Source organism: Pseudophryne corroboree, chromosome 7 (genome assembly GCF_028390025.1).
Source record: "Pseudophryne corroboree isolate aPseCor3 chromosome 7, aPseCor3.hap2, whole genome shotgun sequence".
NCBI lineage: Eukaryota > Metazoa > Chordata > Amphibia > Anura > Myobatrachidae > Pseudophryne > Pseudophryne corroboree.
In genome coordinates this window covers 358,870,334-358,895,275 of record NC_086450.1, presented here as the reverse complement: position 1 = coordinate 358,895,275, position 24,942 = coordinate 358,870,334, and the positions used below count along the sequence as shown (strand labels likewise).

Below are 24,942 nucleotides of genomic sequence, written 5' to 3'. Positions count from 1 at the left end.
TCGCTTCTTCTCCCCTTAGTCCCTCGATGCAGTGAGCCTGTTGCCAGCAGGTCTCACTGAAAATAAAAAACCTAAACTAAAACTTTCACTAAGAAGCTCAGGAGAGCCCCTAGTGTGCACCCTTCTCGTTCGGGCACAGAGATCTAACTGAGGCTTGGAGGAGGGTCATAGGGGAAGGAGCCAGTGCACACCAGATAGTCCTAAAGCTTTCTTTAGATGTGCCCAGTCTCCTGCGGAGCCTCTATTCCCCATGGTCCTTACGGAGTCCCCAGCATCCACTTAGGACGTTAGAGAAATATAGGGGGTCATTCCGAGTTGACCGTAGCTGTGCTAAATTTAGCACAGCTACGATCATAAACTCAGACATGCGGGGGGATGCCCAGCACAGGGCTAGTCCGCCCCGCACGTCAGTGCCGCCCCCCCCCGGCACAAATACAAAAGCATACAAAGGCGATGCCTTTGTATTTGAGGAGTAACTCCCGGCCAGCGCAGCTTCTGCGGCTGGCTGGGAGTTACTCGTCGCTCCCGCTGGCCGCAGCGGCTGTGTGACACGTCACGCAGCCGCCACGGCCTGCCCCCCGAACTGTCCGGCCACGCCCCTAAACGGTGGCTTAACGTCGCCGTTCAGCCCCCTCCCGCCTAGCGACCGCCTCTGTCTCAGAGGCGATCGCTAGGTAACGACGGCGCCGGTGCATTCGCAGTTCCGATCGCTGAGCTGCGACAAACTGCAGCGAGCGATCGGGTCGGAATGACCCCCATAGTTCCTGCTGGCTTAACTCTTCTAGAAACGCATCTTGACCTGCCCCTGAAGTGTCAGGCACCTAAACTGATGATTCATGCATTATAATATACCAGGTTATATACTGTTGTCAATACACCATAGTCCTGGGAATGTAGTACAATGTCACATTAGTAAAATAATATAGCACATGATGGTGATCCTAACTATATATTCCACATTAATGCACTCTCTATCCTGTACATACCAGCCAGTATCTAAAACTCAAAAATAACCATATTAGGTCTAATAAAGGCAAATACATACCAGTGTAAAAATCATTTATCTACTGTAAGTTATTACCATTGTGATGACACTGTTGGTTACTATTTTTTTTTTACAACTACATTCTTAGTTTGCAGTATGCTATATTTTAAATGTTATCTTCACGGCAAAAAACATCCGCCCATGAATGCAGAACATTCATGTCTGTATGTGGCTTGCCATCCTGCCCACTGTTTGTCTGCCTGCAGCTGCAACTGTCATCATAGGTATCTGGACATGCACCTGCTCCATGCCAGGTGCAAAAGATCCATCTGAAACATGGGTGCTGTGTTTGTCTACAGTGCACACTACTGAAGTTGGCTTCCCATGACACTCCCACTAGAGGGAACAGTTCTGTGCATCCACATGGTCACGTCACCATCCAGTTACCTGTCAGAAATTCCCAGAGTGGTATAATTAATCTGTCTGCACTTGTGATCACGTCCATGGGGTAAATATACTAAGCATAGGTGTGCGCAGGGGGGGGGCCTGGTGCGCACAGGCACCCCCTAATGTCTGGCACCCCGATCTCACATGCCTGATGCAGCGATCGCCGAGCAGGCTGATTACTGTCCCCTCTGCGCTGCACCCTGTCAGGACTGCATTATGGACTGGACGCCTGGGTTAATGAAGGGTGCCACTGAAACCGGCTTTCAAACTCCCGTCTCCACCTCCATGTACAAAAACAGTGTGATGTGTTGTGATTACGTCATGCTACTCACACGCCCACCCGCCACACCTGCCACATGCCCACCTCTCTCCTTCTATGCTATGCCAACGCCAGCCACTGATGAGTATCAGCATGCAGCCAGCGTTCCTCTTAGGAAGACAAATTCAATACTAGCAGGTGGTCGGCAGCAGCATTGACACGTCACTCGTTTTTCCAGCAGCAGCAGTACTAGTCTGCAACTGTCAGTGTCAGTGAGTGACTGACTTGTAAGTAAGCTGCTGCATCTTGCAGGGGAAAGAGAGGGGGAGCCAGACCAGGCTGCGGAGGAGCAGTGTAACTGCAATGAGTGCCATCAGGGGTGTTTGTTTGGTGCACACCACAACATCTGACAATGTATCTGCTTTATTAGGATTGGTACAAGGGTCGATATTTTATATTGCGTTGACCGTCCATAGATGGTGCTAGACACGCCCAAAAGGCGGTGCTAGACACACCCCTCCGATGGTGCACCCCCTAATAATATGTGCTGCGCACGCCTATGATACTAAGGTATGTGAATTTTTTAGAACTGGTGATGTTGCCCATACCAACCAATCAGATTCTATCTATTATCTTGTAGAAGCAGCTAGATAAATGTTAAGTAGAATCTGATTGGTTGCTATGAGCAACATCACCAGTTCTAAAAAACTCACACCTTAGTAAATTTACCCCCATGTGAGCATACCTGATTCTATGCGTGAGCTGTCCCCAATTTCTTTCTACAGTGCATGCGTAGTACAGTATGCTGAAATCCGGGAGATGTGCCCCCAAACACACTTGTGTCAGACTCAGAACCAGGCCCTATGTGTGCACTCAGGGGCGTAGTAATACCCGCTAGGTACCCGTGTCCAGCACCATCCTCCATGCAGCAGGCCTCCCTGCTACCTTTTGTGGTCGGTACCATCTGTTCAGTGATATTTGATAAAGTGGCGCATGCGCATAAGATAGCAAAGGCTCCTGCAAAGTGTCAATGAGCAGCACCATGACTCGAAGGGTGTGGATCATTGGGTCGACCAGTATTAGCTCAACAGTCAATAGGTTGACACTATATGGTTGACATGCAAATGGTCAACAGGTACAAAAGGTCAACAGGGTCAAAAGGTCCATTAAATTAATATTCAAGCCCTTGTATGATGGTAAAATGTGTTAAAGTGGCACCTGTAAAGAAAATAGTGGTTAAAAACAATGTTTAAGCCCTTTTTGGGAAAAGTGAAGGCGACACCAGTCCTGCAGATGGTCTGTCCCTAACTGGCTTACCCTATGGTGGCAGTGGTATTGCTCAGCCTGATGTTGTTGGCTGTCTGCTGCTTGTTACATACTCCCACCAAGTACAGTGGGGTACAGGATGATGACATCACTGGAGGGTGCCGTGATAATCACAGGTGGCTCAGTTCGGTGCAGGAATAATGCTGGTATCGCTATAGTGACCGGCCAACACGTTTCATGCGCTTACCGCACTTTGTCAATGATCAGTGCGGTAAGCGCATGAAACGCGTTGGCCAGAAACTATAGCGATACCAGCATTATTCCTGCACCAAACTGAGCCACCTGTGATTATCACGGCACCCTCCAGTGATGTCATCATCCTGCACCCCACCAGACTTGGTGAGAGTGTGTAACAAGCAGCAGACAGCCAACAACATCAGGCTGAGGAATACCACTGCCACCATAGGGTAAGCCAGTTAGGGACAGACCATCTACAGGACTGGTGTCGCCTTCACTTTTCCCCAAAAGGGCTTAAACATTGTTTTTAACCACTATTTTCTTTACAGGTGCCACTTTAACACATTTTAGCATCCTACATGTGCTTGAATATTAATTTAATGGACCTATTTTTAATCGAGCTGCTGACACATTAAGCGCAGTTGAAACTACATCATCCAAGGGTCAAAAGATCAATGTGAAAATGGTCAACACAAACATTTGTTTTTTTGGGTGTCATTTTCAACCTGAAGCCACATATAACCTCAGTTAGTGTACCACGTTCACTACGCTTGCACGTGGATGGTAAAAGATGAAAAATCTGTCAAAAATGAAAAAATAATATAATAAAAAATGTATCGACCATATGTGTGTCTACCATTGTCATATTGACCATGTGAACCTGTGGACCTTGTGTGCCTATCGACCTAAAGCACTATCGACCTTTACATGTCGACCTATTGACCATGTCAACGTTTTGCACATGTCCTCCTAATGCATGTCGACCATATGGTGTTAACCTGTTGACTGGTAGACCTATCAACCAGTTACCCTTTCTAAATTTAGCACTGGGAAGATGGCACCGCCAAATGAAAGACTTGCTTCCAGGTATTCATGACAGGTACTTGCACCATACCACCATACTTGCCTATCTGACCCTCTCCATGAGGGAGAAAATGCTCTATTCCTGGACTTTCCTGGTAATGTATGATTGCCATCACCTGTGGTGAGCTAGTTAATTGATAAGAAAGGTGTTTCACCACAGGTGATGGCAATCATACATTACCAGGAAAGTCCAGGAACAGAGCATTTTCTCCCTTATGGAGAGGGTCAGGTAGGCAAGTATAGGGCCCTACACACTGGCCGACATGACTGCACGATATGAACGATCTCGTTCATTAATGAACGAGATACCGTTCATATCGTGCAGTGTGGAGACTCCAGCGATGAACGATGCGCGGCCCCGCACTCGTTCATCGCTGGTCCCTCGTCGGCTGTACATGCAGGCCAATATGGACGATCTCGTCCAGATTTGCCTGCACTTCAATGCAGCCGGGTGAGGGGGGGGGGGAGTGAAGAGACTTCACTCCCCCCGTCACTGCCCCCCCGCCGCCGGGTCGCTCGTCGGCCGTATCCGCCCTCGGGCAGCTCGGCGGCGGATCGGCCAGTGTGTAGGGCCTATGTGACTTGCACCCATTATACATACGCCTATGTGTGATCTATATAAATGACCGTTAATAAATAAATAACAGCAAACTGAAATTGTAGGTTTTAATCTACATTTCTGTTTCAGGGGAAGGCATGGGGGAGGAAATAGTGTACAGCGCCTTGATAAAGAGTATATTTTTTTGTCCGGGTGGCCTAATGGACTGCGCTGCCAATTCATCATTATGGAACACAGGCATCCAATCACATGCTGCATTCACTTACTACTGGCCTGGGTGGCTACGTCTGTAGGACAGATGCATTAATTCGCCTCCTCTGTCTTCTGGGGAATGTGATGTGTTAGCAGCTCAGTTCAGGTAGCATTGAGGGACCCTGGTGATGCACCAGCAGCCCCTTGTCATTGTTATCATGCTGCAATGTGTTCTTCATCAGACTTACCTTCTCGGAATGGAGAAACTTCCTTGTCAAAATCATGATCTGGCTCTTAGTCCACCCTGAGACTTGCTGAAGTGTTAGGATAGCACCCTGCACAGCTTCTGGTGATAATGATTCCAGCTGGGATATGGTCAATCCAACCACAGCATCTGACAGAGACCCCAGACTCTCCTTCAAAGTCTGGTTTATAGTAGCAATATGCAGGAGCTCAGACTTCAGCTGCAAATAAGTAATCAGTAGTCTATTATAGCTGATGCTGAATTGATATTAGTTTTACTTTATATTTAAGTAAAAAAAATGATTATCTGGCAATAATTTATAGGAGAATGGATCATTATTCCATTTCTGACAGTGGAATGGAAGGGATACAGAAGCTTGCATAGAGATCAGTGATCTTTTCAGAGAATCGCTGGCACAGTGTACACTGCTGTCCTGCCGGGATCCAGTCTCTAGGTTGACAGTATCTAGGTTGACCACTATTGGTCAACAGTAACTAGGTCGACAGGGTCTCTAGGTCGACAGGGTCTATAGGTCGACAGGGTCTATAGGTCGATAGGCCAAAAGGTCGACATGAGTTTTTCACAAATTTTTTCTTTTTTTGAACCTTTTCATACTTAACGATCCACGTGGACTACAAATGGGAACGGTAACCTGTGCGGAGCGCAGCATGGCGAGCGAAGCGAGCCATGCGAGGGAACACGGTGCACTAATTGGGGTTCCCGGTCACTCTACGAAGAAAACGACACAAAAACCCCCCATTAAAAACTTATGTCGACCTTTTGACCTGTCGACCTAGATCATGTCAACCTAGAGACCCTGTTGACCTAGAGACCCTGTCGACCTAGTTACTGTCGACCAATAGTGGTTGACCTAGACACTGTCGACCTAGTTACTATCTACCTTCCATACCACACCCGTCCTGCCATAGTGGGAGACAGAACATTGGTGGGGAATGTAGAGGGATGCAGAGCATGTTCCTGCTCTAGTGTCCTGTTTTTAAAGATTGCCGTGTGCCCTGCACCAACATCTTTACAGAGGTATCGATGATCTCGATATAAGCTTCTATCTAACCTTTGTTCACCTTAAATATATACTGTAATAGTATATTGAATAATGTCCATGTAGGAATTGTAGCAAAGACAGACCTAAGCAGGTCTGTAGGAACAGCCTTGTAGCATTGACAGACCAACAAGTTTGAAATCTAATTTTGCTGTTTGGGACGAAGAAGTGTCTGGCTTATCCAAAAAGGATGGTAATATGTAATGAAGCCAAAGGAAACTATAAAAATATATTACACTATATTTGCTCCCTTTCTCTTTCCACATTTGTCCCTTTCTTCCCTGTCTATCTCTTCTTCCTCCTTCTTTCCCCTAACTTTCTTTCACGCTTCCTCTCGCGATATCCACCTCTTTTTTTTTCTGTAGCCCCTCTTTCTCTCTCCCTTTCATCTTTCTCTCTAAGCCCTCTTTCTCTCTCTCCCTCTCTCTCTCTCTTCTCCCCCCCCACCCCCACGTTTTCTCAATGTATTTTTACAATGATGGTGAGTACATGCACTCACTGCTTCAACAGATGTTGTGAACTGTGCAAACAGCAGTGCTGCATAAGCTGTCCCAGAGTTGATTAATGTGGATTTGGTAGATGCTCAGCGAACATTCTATGATGGGGACAGTAGTCCTAGACATTACATGATGTATTTTGCTGCAACTGCACAGCAACAAAGAGTGGGGGATCCTATTAGCCAGAATATCGCAGTTTCGCCAAAATTTTTCGCAAGTGCGATAATTCGGTATCCTATTAGCGGCAATAAGTCTCCAAAGGGTTTATCGTGGATTTCTCTTCACCATCTCAGAGCTGGTGATAAGTAGTGCACAATCCCTATTTTACACTAAAAATGTCGGGATTTGGTTCAGAACCCCTGGCACATGCCCCCTAATGACTAATTAGGCACTTAAATGTTTTGAATTATTTTTAATTAGCCAATTATAACATGTAATTTTTGCGGTCAAAAAATGCAAAGAGACGGAAACTGGGGTACAAGATATTGGACAGGTATACTGGGGTGCTTTATGAGTGGGACAAGTGTTTTTAGGCTTGCAGGTGGGAGTAATTGGTCCGTTTCCACTTTGTTTTTAAAGTCCCCTAAAATAACCCAAATATACAGTATACTTATACACATTTTTATATACCGGTACCACAAATTTAATGAGAGCACTCATATTGCTGAAAAAAATAGCTTTCTATCATTTTTCAGCATTTAAAAAAAAAATGCATATAACAGCCATTTGACCCGATTTAAAGACACCAATTAGTTATATTATGGCCACTAACAGACTTCTATAATGTTTTTCAATATTAGTTTGGAATTTTTGGGGGTACAGGCACATTTCCCCACTTTTTATCTATGCTTTTGCTGGGTAGAATTATCACGCAAATTGCCGCTATAGCCGATTTGTAATAGGATAGGTGCGATTAATGGGAGTGTGCAGGCTGTGATAACCGGATTTTTCGGGAGATAGGTGTGATAACATTAGCCGTTATCAGGGATCTCATTATCGCAGCTAATAGGATTCCCCCTAAGTCTCAGCAACGGGTCATCTGTATATCATTTGCAATTGATGGTAACTTCATTAAAATCAATGGTCCCTGAATAGTCAATGCCCTAGGGTGCATGATTGGTTCTCTGAAAAGCCCTAAAATAGGGGTGTAGTATGGCTGATTCCGGCAGCATACCGACGCCGGGATCCCGGCGGGGAGGGGCGAGTGCAGCAAGCCCCTTGCGGGCTCGGTGGCGACCTACGGTCGCCACGGGTTCTATTCCCACTCTATGGGTGTCGTGGACACCCACGAGTGGAAATAGTCCCTGTTGGTCGGCATGCCGACCATCGGGATAGTAAGGGGTCGGGATGCTGGAGGAGGTCATGTGACTGTCGGTCTCCGGACCGCCGGTCACATGAATACCACCCCTAAAATAGGGATGTCTATCGGAAAGAAAACATCTGCTTGAGCCTTGGTTGTGGACACGGATCCTGAATATAATCAAATGTTTTGTTTGTAAATATGTATAAATGCCACAAAATGTAACAAAATGAAAACCTCATCCATTGGGGTCAGCAAATCATGTAATTAACAACCACACAGTAAGATGTATAAATTCTAATAAATTCTAGGCATAAACGTTACATGTAATCATCTTTATTACGTATAGGTACTTTCTGAAGTGTTTGGGTGTTGCATTATTCATGAGTAAGTTTCTCAGGCAGTGTGCCATCAGAATAAGGGTAGAATCGGAATATACGCACCTTCTGTACATCAGCATGGAAGCCCCGCAGCTGGCTGCACTTAATCATCTGATGCAACAAAGCTTTTGCCATAGTAGGATCAAAATCTTGTACATCATCGTAGAAGCAGACCAGCAATCCAAGCCTGTGATTGACAGAAGAATCAGCATTCTATTCACACATGACCAGAATACTCAGAACTACATCAAAGAGCCTCAGCAGAGTCAGCAATCATCCTACACAATTATTTCATTTCCGTTTCATCCTGCACACTGAGAATGTAAATTTTAAATAGTGAACTGAAACCACTATATGTGAGCAGGGGATCGCTGATAATGCATGGCCTGCGGCATAGCTCAGGTATAGTGGGCTCCTCATGTACAGTATTGTTAGGGGAAAGGAATGTAGAGGGAGCAGTTTATTATGAGACGGCCTTCTACATTGACATAGGCCAGCACAGGGAGGGAATACAAGCAGGAATCTCCCCATTAGAACAATATAAAATATAAAGACATTACTATCTCTGTACAAGCACCAGCACTAGCTTCTTTGCACAGGCCAGTGGCAGCCGTAGGCCCGATCAGCAGTGGGGGAGGAACCAGGAAGCAGGGGAGATGGGAGGTCTATCTGAGATTGGCAGCTGCTGGAAGAATATCTTCCAGCAGCCTAACAGTGGGCGTTTCTGACTGGTACCATGATGTGGTGGTATCTGAAGCAACCACGCCAGGCAAGTGGTTAATAGAAGCACATCATGCATAATTGGTAAGGAACAAAAATGTAAACGCAAATCATAGTAGTCAAAGTTGGTTGCTATAATAGATGACTATATTGAAAAACATTGCAATGTCTACACCAAATATGTCCTGCTGCTAGGACTCAGGGACTCATTGCCAAGCTCAGTGCCCAGATTGGCCATACACAGTAGCAAATTTCCCATTAGGCACGTGAGCCATGTGAGCCATGTGCCTAGGGGCAGCACTTGTTTGGGGGCGGCACTTGGATGCTTTTGTTCAGGGTTGGACTGGCCCATAGGGGTACAGGGGAAACCATCGGTGGGCCCCACTGCCTCGGGGCCCACCTCCTACTCTATTGATCAAGTTCCACACTGTGCACATGAATTATACATTATACTTATTATACATTATTATACAGTATAATACTTATAATATACTTATAATTATACTGTACTATATATATTTATCAAGGGTCCCAGACCATGCACTTTCTAATAGTTGGCCAAGCCACACCCCCTCTGGAGACTGACTACACCCCTAAACATGGGCCCTTACCACTGCATTCCCCCGGTGGGCCCTACATGTCCCAGTCCGACACTGCTTGTGTTGGTACTGTGAGCCCAAAAAGTACCATTAACTGCAAAATATTTTCTGTGTATTGTACCATATGCCATCTTGAATGGAGTGTAAATGGGTAGGATATGCACATACTGCCCCTGTAAGCTGTCACACTTAGCAAATATATACACATAATTTAAAAAAAAATGTTTTTATAGTTAGTGGCTTTTTTAAACCTCATATAGTCTGAGGATTGTCCGTAATATAAACCATAACATCTTAACACTTAATTATAATAAATAAAGACACGGAGACTTGAATTTGGCAGAAAATGTTAGCTATTTATTTAAGTGAACCATTAACTGGTGAATAATTAAACTAAAGTATGGTGGCTAGAAAGAACGGCTAAAACGAACCTATCCCATGACAAAAACTAACTTATAAAAAACTGACGTAAACCTTCAAACAAGCAAAAGGTATCCGCTCAACCTCCATCCTGACTACCCACCCGTGAAGGTGATGAGGCTGCCACCCGTGAAGGCGGTCCAGCAGATGTAATACATGTCAGCGAAGGAGAGCGCACCTAAAAATCAACCACCAAACGACCTCCAATCCACTCTTTAATACAACAAAAGTTAACTTGCCGTTCTTTCCCGCCACAACCAAACCGTAAAAATCCACATCACGGAAATAGCCAACGCAACAGCATAAAAATCAAACACCACCAGTAGGGAGGGAGGGTGGGACGATAAAAGCAGAGGAGGCTGACCTAGCCCCTTTACCAGGCTTAAGAACCCTTTCCACCTACCCCCAACATTCATTCCTATTGGCTAACCATAAACTCCCATAATGCCTTACCGTCCTGCCCCCCAGACTAGCTGAGGTTTAACCCACTCCTCTCCTATTCGGTCAATTCGTTCTCCTAAACCTCATATAGTCTGAGGATTGTCCGTAACATAAACCATAACATCTTAACACTTAATTATAATAAATAAAGACACGGAGACTTGAATTTGGCAGAAAATGTTAGCTATTTATTTAAGTGAACCATTAACTGGTGAATAGTTAAACTAAAGTATGGTGGCCAGAAAGAACGGCTAAAACGAACCTATCCCATGAACAAAAACTATCTTATAAAAAACTGATGTAAACCTTCCAACAAACAATAGGTATCCGCTCAACCTCCATCCTGATTACCCACCCGTGAAGGTGATGAGGCTGCCACCCGTGAAGGCGGTCCAGCAGATGTAATACCAGTCAGCGAAGGAGAGCGCACCTAAAAATCAACCACCAAACGACCTCCAATCCACTCTTTAATACAACAAAAGTTAACTTGCCGTTCTTTCCCGCCAACAGCGAAGTTCTGCTCCACAGAAACTACGCACCGCCACCATACCCCTAACCCACCGAACCAACCACCGAAAACAGATCCTCCAGAAATATAGATAGTCCGTGAGCGGTCAAGTGCACCCCATCAGGTCTAAACAAGTAGAAGCACCGGCACTTGATCCGCTGGTGCCAAACTACCGCACCGCCATGGGCCACCACAAACTTAGCAACCGCGGCATTAACTTTCCGGCGAGCCACATCGATCGCCCGACAATCCACCACTCCACGCCAACACAATCACGGCACTATACAAGACCAGATAAGCCTACAGCCTGGCCAAGCGCCCGCAATCACTTGCAAATCCTGAATAATGGCCAATCGAAGATTTACCGCCTTCCTCTTACCCAGGTCGTTCCCTCCTAAGTGTATCACCAACAGTTTGGGGATGCCAAACCGCCGAACCTGCTCCATAAGCTTCGCTTTCAGGTCATGCCTAAGCATACCCCAAACACCTATCCACCGTACGTCATCCGACCCTTCCGCAGCCACAAACTCGGCTGCCCAATAAACATAGGAGTGACCAATCACCCACACACCACACACATCCTCCCGCCAACCTATAAAGGGAAAGACAGATACACAAATGTGAATATGCGAGGTAAAACCAAACCCAGCCCCGAACAGGAACCAACTACCAGAACGAGGATCTGCCAAAAAGAAAAATTGAATAGAGGACTATGACTTTCCTCTTGGACAAGCTTCAGGCCAATCGAAGCAACAGAAAGAAACAAAAGGAAAAGCAAAATAATAAAAAGGGGGAGGGAGGGGGGGGTTAGGGTTGGGGGGGTGTAGGGACACACAGGATAACTCGGCTGGAGGTGAAACGTAAAAACCTGCTGAGGAACTTGAATTAGATGTCAATTAGCCGAATTGAATGAATTAAGCCAAATCAGTTTGTCAGTTCAGGCAAAAAATCGCGAAGCACTCCAGACCCCCACTTCCAGCAGTGGCGAGTAGCTAGCCATCCGAGTAGGGAGGACAGGGGAGACAAACAAGAACGAATGAACAAACGGAACTGAAACATATAACGCAGTAAACGAACAACATGTTAGTAGAAACAAACTCGCTTACGCAACAACGGGCCGAATGTAACGCTTATAAGCCGCCGACTTCCAGCGGCCCAAAGCCTTAATTTCGTCCACGGCGCGCCCTGCAGATGCTGCGGAAGTGGCGGCCCCGATTCTAAAGGAATGCGAACCAAAGTCCTGAGGGGAGAGGCCCAAACTGGACAGGCAGCGCCGCATCATCCATGTAAATTGGTACTTCGTCAATGGCGACCCATCGTAATGCAGCAGCCAAGACCCCTCAGACAAGGGCCTGACCTCCGCATACCGACCAGCCAATGCCACCGGACAACAGTCCCCACCACCCGATGGTGCCAAAGTGATCCAATGACCTCTACCCATCTGATCAGTTTTGGAGCGGCGCAGCCTGCACAGCATGGACCCCCACCCACGACAACATCCGCGCGCCGCATCATGGCCTCGGACGTCTTAGAAGCCGCAACCAGCTCAGAAACCCTGAACGCGCCATGGAAAAAGCCAGCTGAAACAGCAGTGTTTCAAAACGGGAGTCCGCCACCCCCGCCACCGCCCCTAAGAGGGAAGAAAGCAGGGACGCATCAATAGGGCGCCGGCCATCAGGAGGCCTCGGTGCCGAGCGCTCCCAACCTTTAAGTGCCCTCGTCAGCAGGAAACCCTTTGTAAAATCCGGCATACACTTCAATTTTGAATAAAAGGTTATCCCGGCGAGGTATCGAGACACCACGGCCCTCGATCTTCCCATTACGAAGAGTTGCCAAACGAAGTCTAGAAACAATCTCTGACCCCTCTTACCTCTAGGCCCTTGGTCACGGGAAAAGTCTTCCCACTCCTTCCAGGCCCGACGGTATCCTGCGAGAGTGGACGGAGCCAAAGATAGCTCTGCTAGCCCTTCCAATCCGCCATGATGACCTGTCAAACATAAGAAGGGCAGGGCAAACCTGCTGAATCAGCCTCCGGGGCCAACAAACAGAACCTATCCCACTGCCCCCTGGACAATGCATCGGCGATCCCATTATCTACCCCGGGGACGTGTTGAGCCCGAAACAGAACATTGCAGCGCATACAAGTCAGCACGAGTCGCGACAACACCCGAAGGACTCGGAGGGCCTAAGCTCTTTGGTTGTTAACCGCGTGCACGACCCCTAAGTTATCGCAGCGGAAGAGAATACTGCGATCGCGAAGGCGCTCCCCCCAAACCTCCAAGGCCACCATGATGGGAAAAAGCTCCAGCAACAACAAGTCGCCGGTCAGCCCCTCCCGAGACCAAGACTCGGGCCATGAAGCCGCGCACCAAGACCCGTCTAGATAACAACCGAACCCCGACGAGCCCGCCGCATCCTTAAACAACTGCAGGTCGAAACTGTCAACGAACGGGGCCATCCAGATCAGCACACCACTGAAATCCGCCAGAAACTAAACCTACACAGCGAGGTCCCGCCTAATCTCAGCCGAGAAATGGACAAAATGGTGTGGCCTGGACACCCCAGCTGTGGACAGTCTCAACTTCCTACAAAAAACCCTGCCCATGGGAATTACCCGACAGGCAAAGTTCAATAGTCCTAGGAGGGATTGAGCCTCCCGCAACGTCACCTTACGCTGCTCCAAGCACTGCGCAATGGACTCCCGAAGCTTCGCAACCTTGTCCTGAGGCAGCCGGCAAGCCCCCGCGACCGTATCGATCTCGATACCCAAAAAGGACAAACAGGAGAGAGGCCTCTCCGTCTTATCCTCGGCCACAGGGACGCCAAAATGCCCCAACAAGGCACGCAGCGACAACAGCAGGAAACCACAGCGAGGCGAACCCGCGGGCCCCATACACAAAAAATCATCAAGGTAATGTGCAATCCCGCTACCTCCGCAAGAAAACTCCACACACCAATGTAAAAAGGTGCTGAACTTTTCGAAAAAGGCACACGAAACGGAACACCTCATAGGCAGACACTTATCTACAAAGTATTCCTCTCCGACGCGGAAACCCATGAATCGAAACGACTCCGGGTGCAAAGGGAGCAAGCGAAAAGCCGATTCAACATCCAGTTTAGCCATGAGGGCCCCGGGGCCACAGCCCCGAACCATGCCCAGAGCATCCTCAAAGGACTGATACACCACCGAACAACATTCCGGTGAAATTGCATCGTTAACCGAGGACCCAGATGGATAAGACAAATGCTGAATGAGCCGGAACTTACCCGGAGCCTTTTTGGGTACGACCCCCACCGGGGAAATAATCAAATCCTCGACAGGCGGCAGCGCAAAGGGGCCCGCCATTCTCCCTAGGCAAACCTCCTGCTCAACCTATTCCTGAAGCATGTCGGGGAAATCCCGAGCAGACTGCAGGTTCCTGGCGGCCCGAACTAAAACCTTCCCCACCACTGGCAAACGAAAACCCGACGCAAAACCCTCCCGCAGAAATTTTGCGTAGTCTGTGTTTGGGTACCACCCCAACCATTTGAGCATGGCCCCCAAATGAACCGGGGCCCTAACTAGCGGCAAGCCCCCCAGTTGCTTTTCCGGCCGAGCCCGCGGCCGCCTTAGCAGCCGGTCGCCCTGCGCGGAAGCAATTGGAAGCCGGGTGGGATCCGTTACATCGTAAGCAAAGGTGGCGAAAACGACACCGTTGTCCGAGGGGGCACGTGGAATTGTTGAACGCGAAACACTTCCCCTTCGCCGGCGCCTGCGGCGGAGAACGGGACGCGGTCCAAGGGCAGCATGGCGGAGCCTCAACTGCGGGCCGAAACAGACTCGCCACCGCGGCCTGCGCCACTGACGCCCCTTTAGTCACCATCTTCATATCCTGCGCTCGCGTGACCCGAAGCCATACCTCCACATCTTTGCATCCGAAGTCAATGATGTGCAGGCAATCGTGCTTCTGATGGAAATGCTTGTCATAATGCAGCGCTTCCTTACCTTCCCTCTTGGTGTCCTCCGTCAACGTAAAAAGGTCGACATATTCCCCCCGTCTAATCTTCCTCCTGCAACTCTCACGCAACCCTCGTAAGACTGCCGTGTACTCGCAGCGAACCACACCCGGCAAATTACGCCTCCTCCTTTCCCTACGGGAACTACTACTACTCTTCCGAGACCGCTTATCCCGGTGCCGCGCCTCACACCGCGCGTACTTGTAAGCCCTCTTCTTAGCCTTGGCGGTGCTACTAATCGCCGACTGGAACGAAGAAGAAGAGGAAAAAGATCTACTGGATCTACTGCCGGACGAGGAAGAAGAGGACCCCAGCAACTGTATCGGTGTCCCACTCACCGGTAGGCCCGCTTCCGGAAGGTGAAACGTCCGTCACGACCGGCTCCTCGTCCTGATCGCCACCCGGGTCCGCACCTGAAAAAGAAGGGACAACCGCCACGGGAGCCGAAGCCCCCCCGGCGGGGATGAAAGCAGACGACCCTGCGGGCGATGGGGTAGCGCCACCCAGCAATGCAGCGGCGGAGCCCAGACTGCAACACGCCTGTAGAAACTGCACCATGGCGGGGCCAGAAGCACCTGTGAGAACGGCCGTGTCGACCGAAGCGGGAACCATGGAAACGCCACCCGGGGACAAAGTCGACAAAAACGGCGCAAACTCCGCCGTCATGGCCGACATTGCCGCCGCAACGGCGGAGGGATCCGGAGCCGCAGCTGCAGCCCCAATGGTCCCCCGTTCCCCGGGTCCGAAGCAGGGACAGCCCCAACCGCGTCGCCGCGCCGCCCAGGCCGGCCCCGCCTGGGACCGGCCCTAGCCGCCCTCAGATCCCCCGTTCTCTCCCGCGGTGAACCACGAGCCCCAGCGCCGCCCCGGCCCCTACTGGCCCCGCCCACCGGGAGAACTCGCTGACCCCCGCCTCCAGACATCACACCCCACCCTCTGGTCCCGTGCTGACACCAACAAAGGCTCCTGGGAGCCCCTCCCGTTAGAGCGGGGAGAGCGCCCAGGGAGTACAGCAGCCCCACGGGCGCCCGCGCGCCCGCGAAACAGAAGCCGCCTGGAAGGGACGGCCAGTGGAAGAGCCACTGGCCCCATCCCTCCATAAAGTCCCCTCATTCACTGGGGAGCCGCCGGCGACTCTCAGCAGTGGAGGGCGCAGGGAACGCGCGCGCGTCCCCGCGCCGTAGCAGCCGGAGGGGGATTCTTGCCAGTGGAGGGCGCAGGGAACGCGCGCGCGTCCCCCTGCCGACTGCCCTATCCAGTCCGCCGCCGGCCGCCGCCCTGTCCCTCACCAGCCGCCGCTGCGCCGGAGGGATCCCCCGGCGCCCGCGGCCTAGCCGGCAAAGGGGCGGACGCACGCGCTGCCGCGCGCCCATGGATGGGCACCCGCAGTAGCGCCAGCAGACTCAGCCCCGGCCGTGAGCAAAGTGCTCAGGCCCGGGGCACCGGACGATGCTTCCTGAGCGGGGGCCGCATCAACATAGCGTGCAGGGGGACCAGAGGAGCGGCGGGGATGGGGCATGGCAGGCCAAACAAGTAAATCCCAGGTAATGGGGAAAGAGTGGCACAGATAAGGAGGGGCACAGTATAAGGTACACTGCCAACAGCAGCAGCACACCTAAGATTTAAAATAAGGGTAAGCAGCACAGCAAGGAGACAAAGGGGGAAGAGCACTCACCCTTACAACGATAAAAGCAGAAGAGGCTGACCCAGCCCCTTTACCAGGCTTAAGATCCCTTTCCACCTACCCCTAACATTCATTCCTATTGGCTAACCATAAACTCCCATAATGCCTTACCGTCCTGCCCCCCAGACTAGCTGAGGTTTAACCCACTCCTCTCCTATTCTGTCAATTCGTTCTCCTTAAATTATTCTATTACACAGGTTCTCAAACTCGGTCCTCAGGACCCCACACAGTGCATGTTTTGCAGGTCTCCTCACAGAATCACAAGTGAAATAATTAGCTCTACCTGTGGACCTTTTAAAATGGGTCAGTGAGTAATTAATACACCTGTGCACTTGCTGGGTTACCTGCAAAATATGCACTGTGTGGGGTCCTGAGGACCGAGTTTGAGAAACCCTGTTCTATTAAATTGGCTATCATCAAATGAGGCTTATAACCAATCAATAAAAATAATAAAATTAGGCAGGCGGGGTGCGGCTGTTACTGTTGTGCCTAAGGGCGGCCTCACCCATAAATCCGCCCTTGGCCATACATAACGGGGCTTAGATTTGAATAAGGAGTTAAGCCATTATGCTTGTATTGATGCCAGCTGTACAAAGGAGGTGTGTAAAATAGGACGTCTATGCTAGCACGGGCCGCGGGAAAAATATGTGCTTTAAAAGACGTGCGGCCGGGGAGAGAGAATCACACTGAGGAAGCCGCCGAGGTCTAATAGGCGGGGAAACGCGTCTGTTTCGTCTCCCACACACACGGGATAGCGGAGTTACATTTACCAGCCGGCTGGTTAATAAGATACCCCTGTGCAAAGAGGGGCACAAGGCGGAGAGGTGACCATTACCCCCGAGAAAGCTGATGGTGAGCAAGCAGCCGGGAGGAACATCGCTGCTATAGAGGTGATTTACGGACTCCAGATAAGGCTGAATAAAAGAGCTGCAGCCGGGAGGGTAATCATCCAACTGCGGTGAAATAGGTTTGCTGACTGATCCATAAAAAATATGCTAAGATATTTTATCTGCTAACAACAACTTTGGATTTAGCACAGATATATTCTTTGCATGGCCATGCATGACTGCTTTCTATCAAACTAATATTGCAGTTAAAACTAACAAAAAGTGACTAATTGCATTATTAAAGTAACAGGCATTTATCAACGGCAAAGAAAGGAACTTTCAAGTGCATGCGTATATTGCTACATTGGATATGTGGACTGAACAGTAAACTTGTAGCCAAAATAGAAAGTATCATTCAAGGACTTTTAAACAGAGACTTGGTGTGCATTTATAATACAGCTTTTGCAGGTCACTGTTTATATGTATTGGTGTAATGTACATGTGTTTTACTAAAATATGAGTCAATTTTATTGATACTGGCCGGTACTAATGTTTAGTTTTTAAAATTAATCATTTCATAATAAAAATCTACTGCAGATTAAATTAGCGCTTTCCTACTGTTTTTCTTGTTCTATTGATTTTAGGGGTTTTCAAACCAATTACCCCTGGGAAAGCAGCAATTTCTTCTGTGGAATAAAGGCGCCTGTGGGTTTTTTGGTTTTGTTTGCAAGATAATTGGTTCTTGGGCAGCCTTTATTCTATTGTAGATAAAGAGCAAAGGGAAAAAAAAAATTTCATTGTGTGTAATTAACTCGGTTCCTTTTGAATAGGCATCACTGGTTGCTATTTAGGTATGGCACACCTGACATGTATTACTAATAGAATGGAAAGAAGAGATCTCTATTTGAGGGGGAAAAAAACTTCTATTAATGATGAAGTCACACGTGCGGTGTCAGAGATGCATGGGTTGTTCAACAAATTGGAGAACCTGTGCATGTCTGAAACTAAACACTGGTGGGATCAGATTTCCTTACAGAAATATATAGATGGGGGACTTATCCCCAGAGGTCTTAGGATCTTGAAGGAGTCTACCTTTAGGGATGATGTAATTTTTACTGATGAGTGGAATGGTATATTAGATGATTGCTCCAAAAAACTTATGCAATTGCTAATCAGATATAGAGAACAACGTGTAAATGAAATACAGGCTGAATTAGAAGGAGTACATGTGTCATTGAAAGGTTATGAAAAATTGGGGGAATTTAAGGAAAGAGATGTTAAAGTGAATAAAAAATTAATGGAGTTTGAAGAATCCCTAGTGGATAGAAAAGAACATAAGATGGAAAGGGATGTCCGGGATTATAAAAATGGATCATCACGTAATTATAAGAGGAGTGATAATTATAAGAGGGATGATTATCGGAAAAATTACCAATCTAATCAGTTCACACCTAGACAATTAAATAGACAAAGACAACCACATAGACAATATAATCAAACACAATATCGAGAGAAAGCCAATGGTCCTAGAAGGGGCAGAGGTTTCATACAGATTGAAACTATCACCAACAAAAAAAACTTCTTTACACATAGGAATAGGTACCAGGTGTTAGATGAATATAATAATGACAGTTGCACTGGGAGGAATATTAGACCTTCAGAAACCGAGGATGAACAAGATCATACACCTGACCAGCGTTTTTTAGACAGGCGAATAGGATCAAACATGTGGCGGACAACAAATCATCAGGGAAAAAGGGAAAGAAACCGAGAAGTAGAGGATGTAGGGGAGGAGGTAGAAGAAAACAGATTGAAAACACCTCGCAGAAGGTAAAAAGTGGAACATCAGGTAAAGGCATATATAATTAAGCAAAAAGATCACTAACAGATGAGGAAATCAAAATATTAGAAAAAGGTTTGAATTATGCGCCAGTAGCGAAGCCAAATCTGTTCCAATTATTTGTGGATTTGAACCGTTATGTGCGTACTCTTAGTAGAAAAAGGTATTTTGCCTTAAAATCTTTAAAAAAGAATAAAAGCGATGAGACTCCTATAATTCTGGATGCAGATGATGATAAGATGAGGGAAATCCTTGAATGTTTGGAACAAGAAGGGGCTACGGATGATCTAAATACAGGAATGGAAATTCCAGTGTATGACAGTAGAATAAATCCCTTTAAAAAGAAATCGGATTTTTACCCCTTGTCATATAAAGGTCCATATGTGGACAGTTTTTTATAGATCAACCCTGGCTAGTTTCAGGGAGATCTGTGAGAATTCTGATGACATTAGGTATCAGGATAATCTGACCCCTGGGGAGAGAAAAGCTTTGAAATCACTGCAAAGTGATAAAACTATTGTTATCAAACCTGCGGATAAGGGTGGTGGGGTGGTTGTCATGGATGTGGAGAGCTACATTGCAGAATGTCATAGACAGTTGTGTGATGAGATGTTCTACCGCAGACTTGACTCCAACCCCACCACCCTATATCACAAACAATATATGGGGTTACTAGATGGAGCCCTTGAAGATGCAGCTATATCCAAGGAATTATTAAATTTTTTAGTTTGTGCACATCCTATCACTGCCACATTTTATGTTTTGCCAAAAATACATAAGTCACTTGTTAATCCACCAGGTAGACCTATTATTTCAGGTATTGGGTCACTCACCAGTAATTTATCGTTTTTTGTTGATCATTTTTTGCAAACACATGTAGAGGGTCTGAGATCACACTTAAAGGATACTCAACATTTCCTGAATACTATTAATCAAATTACATGGAAAAAGAATTATTATTTATTAACATGTGATGTTGAGGCATTGTACTCAAATATACCACATGAAAAAGGTATTAAAGCAATGGATCAATATTTGAGACAGGGTGAGGTCTCAGACTCTCTACGGAAGTTTTTATTGGCAGCTACACAATTTATATTATCCCATAATTACTTTATTTTTGACACCAAATATTATCTACAGACACGGGGTGTGGCCATGGGGGCCAGATTCGCTCCGAGTTTCGCTAACCTGTACATGGGAGTCTTTGAAGATCAACATGTATGGGGAGGTGGACTCGGGGCGGATCTATGGCCGCTTTATAGATGATTTGTTTATAATTTGGGGTGGGAGTTTGGAAGCACTGCATGATTTCACTAATAACCTGAATAAAAATGATTATGGTTTGAAATTTACATTTAATTATAGTAACAAAAAAATTAGTTTCTTGGATATAGAATTATCAGTAGAAGAAGATCAACTAACTACTAAGACATACATTAAGGAGGTTGATCAAAATAGATACTTCAATTACAACAGCTCTCATAAGAGAAGCTGGAAAAATAATATCCCCAGGGGTCAGTTTATCAGATTGAGGCGAAATTGCACCTCAGTGTCCACATATCGGGAACAAGCAGTAAAACTTATGGAGTCATTTCAAGAACAAGGGTATCCACAAAATCTATTAGAGACAGCAATGCTAGAGGTGGAAGGAATTGAGAGAGAGTTATTACTTAAACCTAAGGTTCAGAGTCGGGTAGACAATAATATAAATACAGATAGATGGGTGGCCTTTACCACAAAATACAACAGTTGTGCTGGTAAGATCAGCCAAGTTATAAGGAAGAATACCTCATTACTACTTCTAGATGAATATTTAAAGCCACAGGTGAATCCAAAGGGATACACTATCTTTAGAAAGGCTGATAATCTGAGAAATAAACTGGTGCCTAGTCACTATATGAGTAAAGGGAAACTGGAAATGGGTGTACAGAGTAATTGGCTCCCAGAAAAACCAATGTGGGAAATTAAATTGTTTATCCTGTAAAAATTTACCTAGGAAAAGCATCAGCTTTGAGTCATCTAAAATGGGAGAAAAATTTCCTATAAGGGAATTTATGAATTTTATGTCGACTTATATCATTTATCTTATTTCATGCCAATGTGGCAAACAATATATAGGTAGGACTACTAGAACTCTCCATGTTAGATATATGGAGCATAGAAGAAATATTATAAATGGTGCTAAACATCCATTATCAGACTATTGTGATTTATTGTCAGAATTCAAAAGTGGAAAATATTAAAATGATTGGTATAGAACAAATTAAGGTGACAAACAGGGGAGGTGATCGATTTGACAGACTTCGGAGGAGAGAAGCTTACTGGACATTTAGAATGGACACTATGGTCCCTTTTGGTCTCAATGACATGATAGAGTTAAATGGAGTATAAATTACATGATAGAGTTAAATGGAGTATAAATTACAAACTATAAACTATAAATATGATATTATTATATGAAGTGATATTTGATGGGATGTAAGAAAATAAGTGTATAGGAATCTGTGAAATGCAATAGATGTAGTTCCAATTTATGGGGATAGTAGATATTCACACAACTGAGAGTAAATATGTAGTTGAGGTATGATTAAATTATGTAAGTGAGGCAATGTTAGGTGGTTTTAGGAGGTTGCACTCATTTAATTTTTGTGTTAATTTTACTTTATTTTTGTCTATTTATAATATGTAAAAGTGAGTAGATATATATATATATATATATATATTTTAGTGAAGTAATATTGCAATGGTAAAAATGACAGGAGTGACCAGTGTTGCCAACAAAGGGAACTGATACATGTGTATATATATGTATATTAGTTTATGTTTATGGATAATGTTACAAATAGGATGAGCTCTTGAAGGTACTAATAATTATTCTTGAAGATGAGTAAGTGATACTGCTATGTCGATGAGCCGATAACGGGGCTTAGATTTGAATAAGGACTTAAGCCATTATGCTTGTATTGATGCCAGCTGTACAAAGGAGGCATGTAAAATAGGACGTCTATGCTAGCACGGGCCGCGGGAAAAATATGTGCTTTAAAAGACGTGCGGCCGGGGAGAATCACACTGAGGAAGCCGCCGAGGTGTAATAGGCGGGGAAACGCGTCTGTGTCGTCTCCCACACACACGGGATAGCGGAGTTACATTTACCAGCCGGCTGGTTAATAAGATACCCCTGTGCAAAGAGGGGCACAAGGCGGAGAGGTGACCATTACCCCCGAGAAAGCTGATGGTGACCAAGCAGCCAGGAGGAACATCGCTGCTATAGAGGTGATTTACGGACTCCAGATAAGGCTGAATAAAAGAGCTGCAGCCGGGAGGGTAATCATCCAACTGCGGTGAAATAGGTTTGCTGACTGATCCATAAAAAATATGCTAAGATATTTTATCTGCTAACAACAACTTTGGATTTAGCACAGATATATTCTTTGCATGGCCATGCATGACTGCTTTCTATCAAACTAATATTGCAGTTAAAACTAACAAAAAGTGACTAATTGCATTATTAAAGTAACAGGCATTTATCAACTGCAAAGAAAGGAACTTTCAAGTGCATGCGTATATTGCTACATTGGATATGTGGACTGAACAGTAAGCTTGTAGCCAAAATAGAAAGTATCATTCAAGGACTTTTAAACAGAGACTTGGTGTGCATTTATAATACAGCTTTTGCAGGTCACTGTTTATATGTATTAGTGTAATGTACATGTGTTTTACTAAAATATGAGTCAATTTTATTGATACTGGCCGGTACTAATGTTTATTTTTTAAAATTAATCATTTAATAATAAAATCTACTGCAGATTAAATTAGCGCTTTCCTACTGTTTTTCTTGTTCTATTGATTTTAGGGGTTTTTAAACCAATTACCCCTGGGAAAGCAGCAATTTCTTCTGTGGAATAAAGGCGCCTGTGGGTTTTTTGGTTGTGTGTGTGGATGGTTGGACTGATGGTGGTTCTTCTGATAATAGGAGTTAGTTGAACTAACAGAGTTGAGATTAGACACATGAGTAGGTATAATTTTGTAACAAAAAGGCACAATTTAACCACTTGCCTACCATAGTCACATGTGATGCAACCAAAGCTAGTAGTCCGCTAGTGTCCGCAGCCCCTGGCGGCGTGCTGCACCCATTTTGCGCTGCCCCCTTCTTGTTCCCGGACCTTGCATTGATGCAGCGGTCTCTGATCGCCAACATCACTGCCGAAATCGCACCCCAGAATGCCTTGTGGCTGGCATTCTGGATCCAACGCTTCGGGAACCACAGTGCAGGGAGGGGGAACATTTGTTCCTCTTCCTGCATAATTTGGCTGATCTCTGTGTGTGCAGAGATCAGCTGCTGCAGGGGGGGAGCTGATCATCAGTCCCCACCTGCACGCGCTCTGCTGCGCTCTGCATGGGAAAGGAGGGGTATATGCATATGGGGGGCGGGGGTAACCCTAGGGGGAAAGTTTGAGCAGTGGGGCTGATACCTGGCCACAGGGTATAGGGGTGGGGTTTTGGGTACAGAAAAATGGTTTATTGAAAACACTTTTTAAACTTTATTAAGTAATAGAAAAAAACCTGCCCGTTTCTGAGCGGTTTTGTGGGGAACGAATAGTCAGTTAAATGGTTAAGGGCCAACTTACTGTTAATACGCCTATTTCAGTGATACTTATTATTTCTTATCGCTGTTTATCAGAACAATCAAAATATTATCACACAAGCAACAGCATGTTACTGTTCTCCTTTGAAAAAAATATCCCTTTGTTATGTAGGATAAAATTATTTAAATTAGCTATCATAGTTTCACAGTCATTTTATATGAAAAGAGTCTGTTTGTTTATATTTTAGACATTAAAAATACCAATATAATATAATGGATCTAAATAATAGTATGACTCCCTTACCTGTACAGAGTGGAGATATTTCTCATATCAAACCCTGATGAATTTATAAGTTCCAGGAAGGCTTTTGCCAGGTCTCGTGTAATATCACATACTGTATCAAGCTGCTTTGTGGCATTATCGTAACTAATAAAAATCCGAATCTAGGAAAGGAATTAAACATCAAGCCAATTATTTCTAAAGTATGTAACCTTAATTAAAGACTCACGTAGAGATGTGAAGGCCAAGAGAAGCAAACTTTTGGATAGGGGGAAATCAAGTTTTGTTTTTTTTAACCTTTTTTCATATCTTTATTTTTGTCAGGAAAAAAACCCTTGTAAAATATTGTCCTTACAACAAAGATTAACATTTTAAGGCTAGGTGTTTATAGTATAGGAGTCTTCTTGGAGTGCACCTATTCATAGAAAGTGTTTCTCCTGTATGTATGTATGTATGTATGTATGTATGTATGTATGTATGTATGTACTGTATGTACAATATGTATGAATGTATGTATGCATGTTTGGCAGCAAGGTTGTTATAGTGGTTAGCATTACTGCCTCATAACCTTGAAGTCATGAGCAGTGGCGGATTCTATGCAGCCTCCCAGGTAAAAGCCGCCACCTCAGCTCAGTGAACCAGATGCAGTCCGTGAAACTGCTCTGGCTTCACTGTGACTGGCAGTGACTTCCTATTGGAAGTCCTACCTGCCAGTCACCCGCAGGACAGGCAGTCCCATTGGGAGGTGC

General features: G+C 46.0%; 1 protein-coding gene across 1 annotated transcript in view; it reads right to left on the bottom strand.

The window, feature by feature from the left end:
- OTOA (otoancorin) overlaps nucleotides 1-24,942 on the bottom strand; it is a 367,382-nt gene that overhangs the window by 149,772 nt on the left and 192,668 nt on the right. Inside the window, exons 12-14 of the mRNA XM_063934462.1 lie at nucleotides 24,218-24,357; nucleotides 8,354-8,477; nucleotides 5,058-5,273 (exon numbers count right to left, since the gene is read on the bottom strand). Coding sequence (XP_063790532.1) covers nucleotides 5,058-5,273; nucleotides 8,354-8,477; nucleotides 24,218-24,357 — 480 coding nt within the window. The remainder of the gene's footprint in view (nucleotides 1-5,057; nucleotides 5,274-8,353; nucleotides 8,478-24,217; nucleotides 24,358-24,942) is intronic.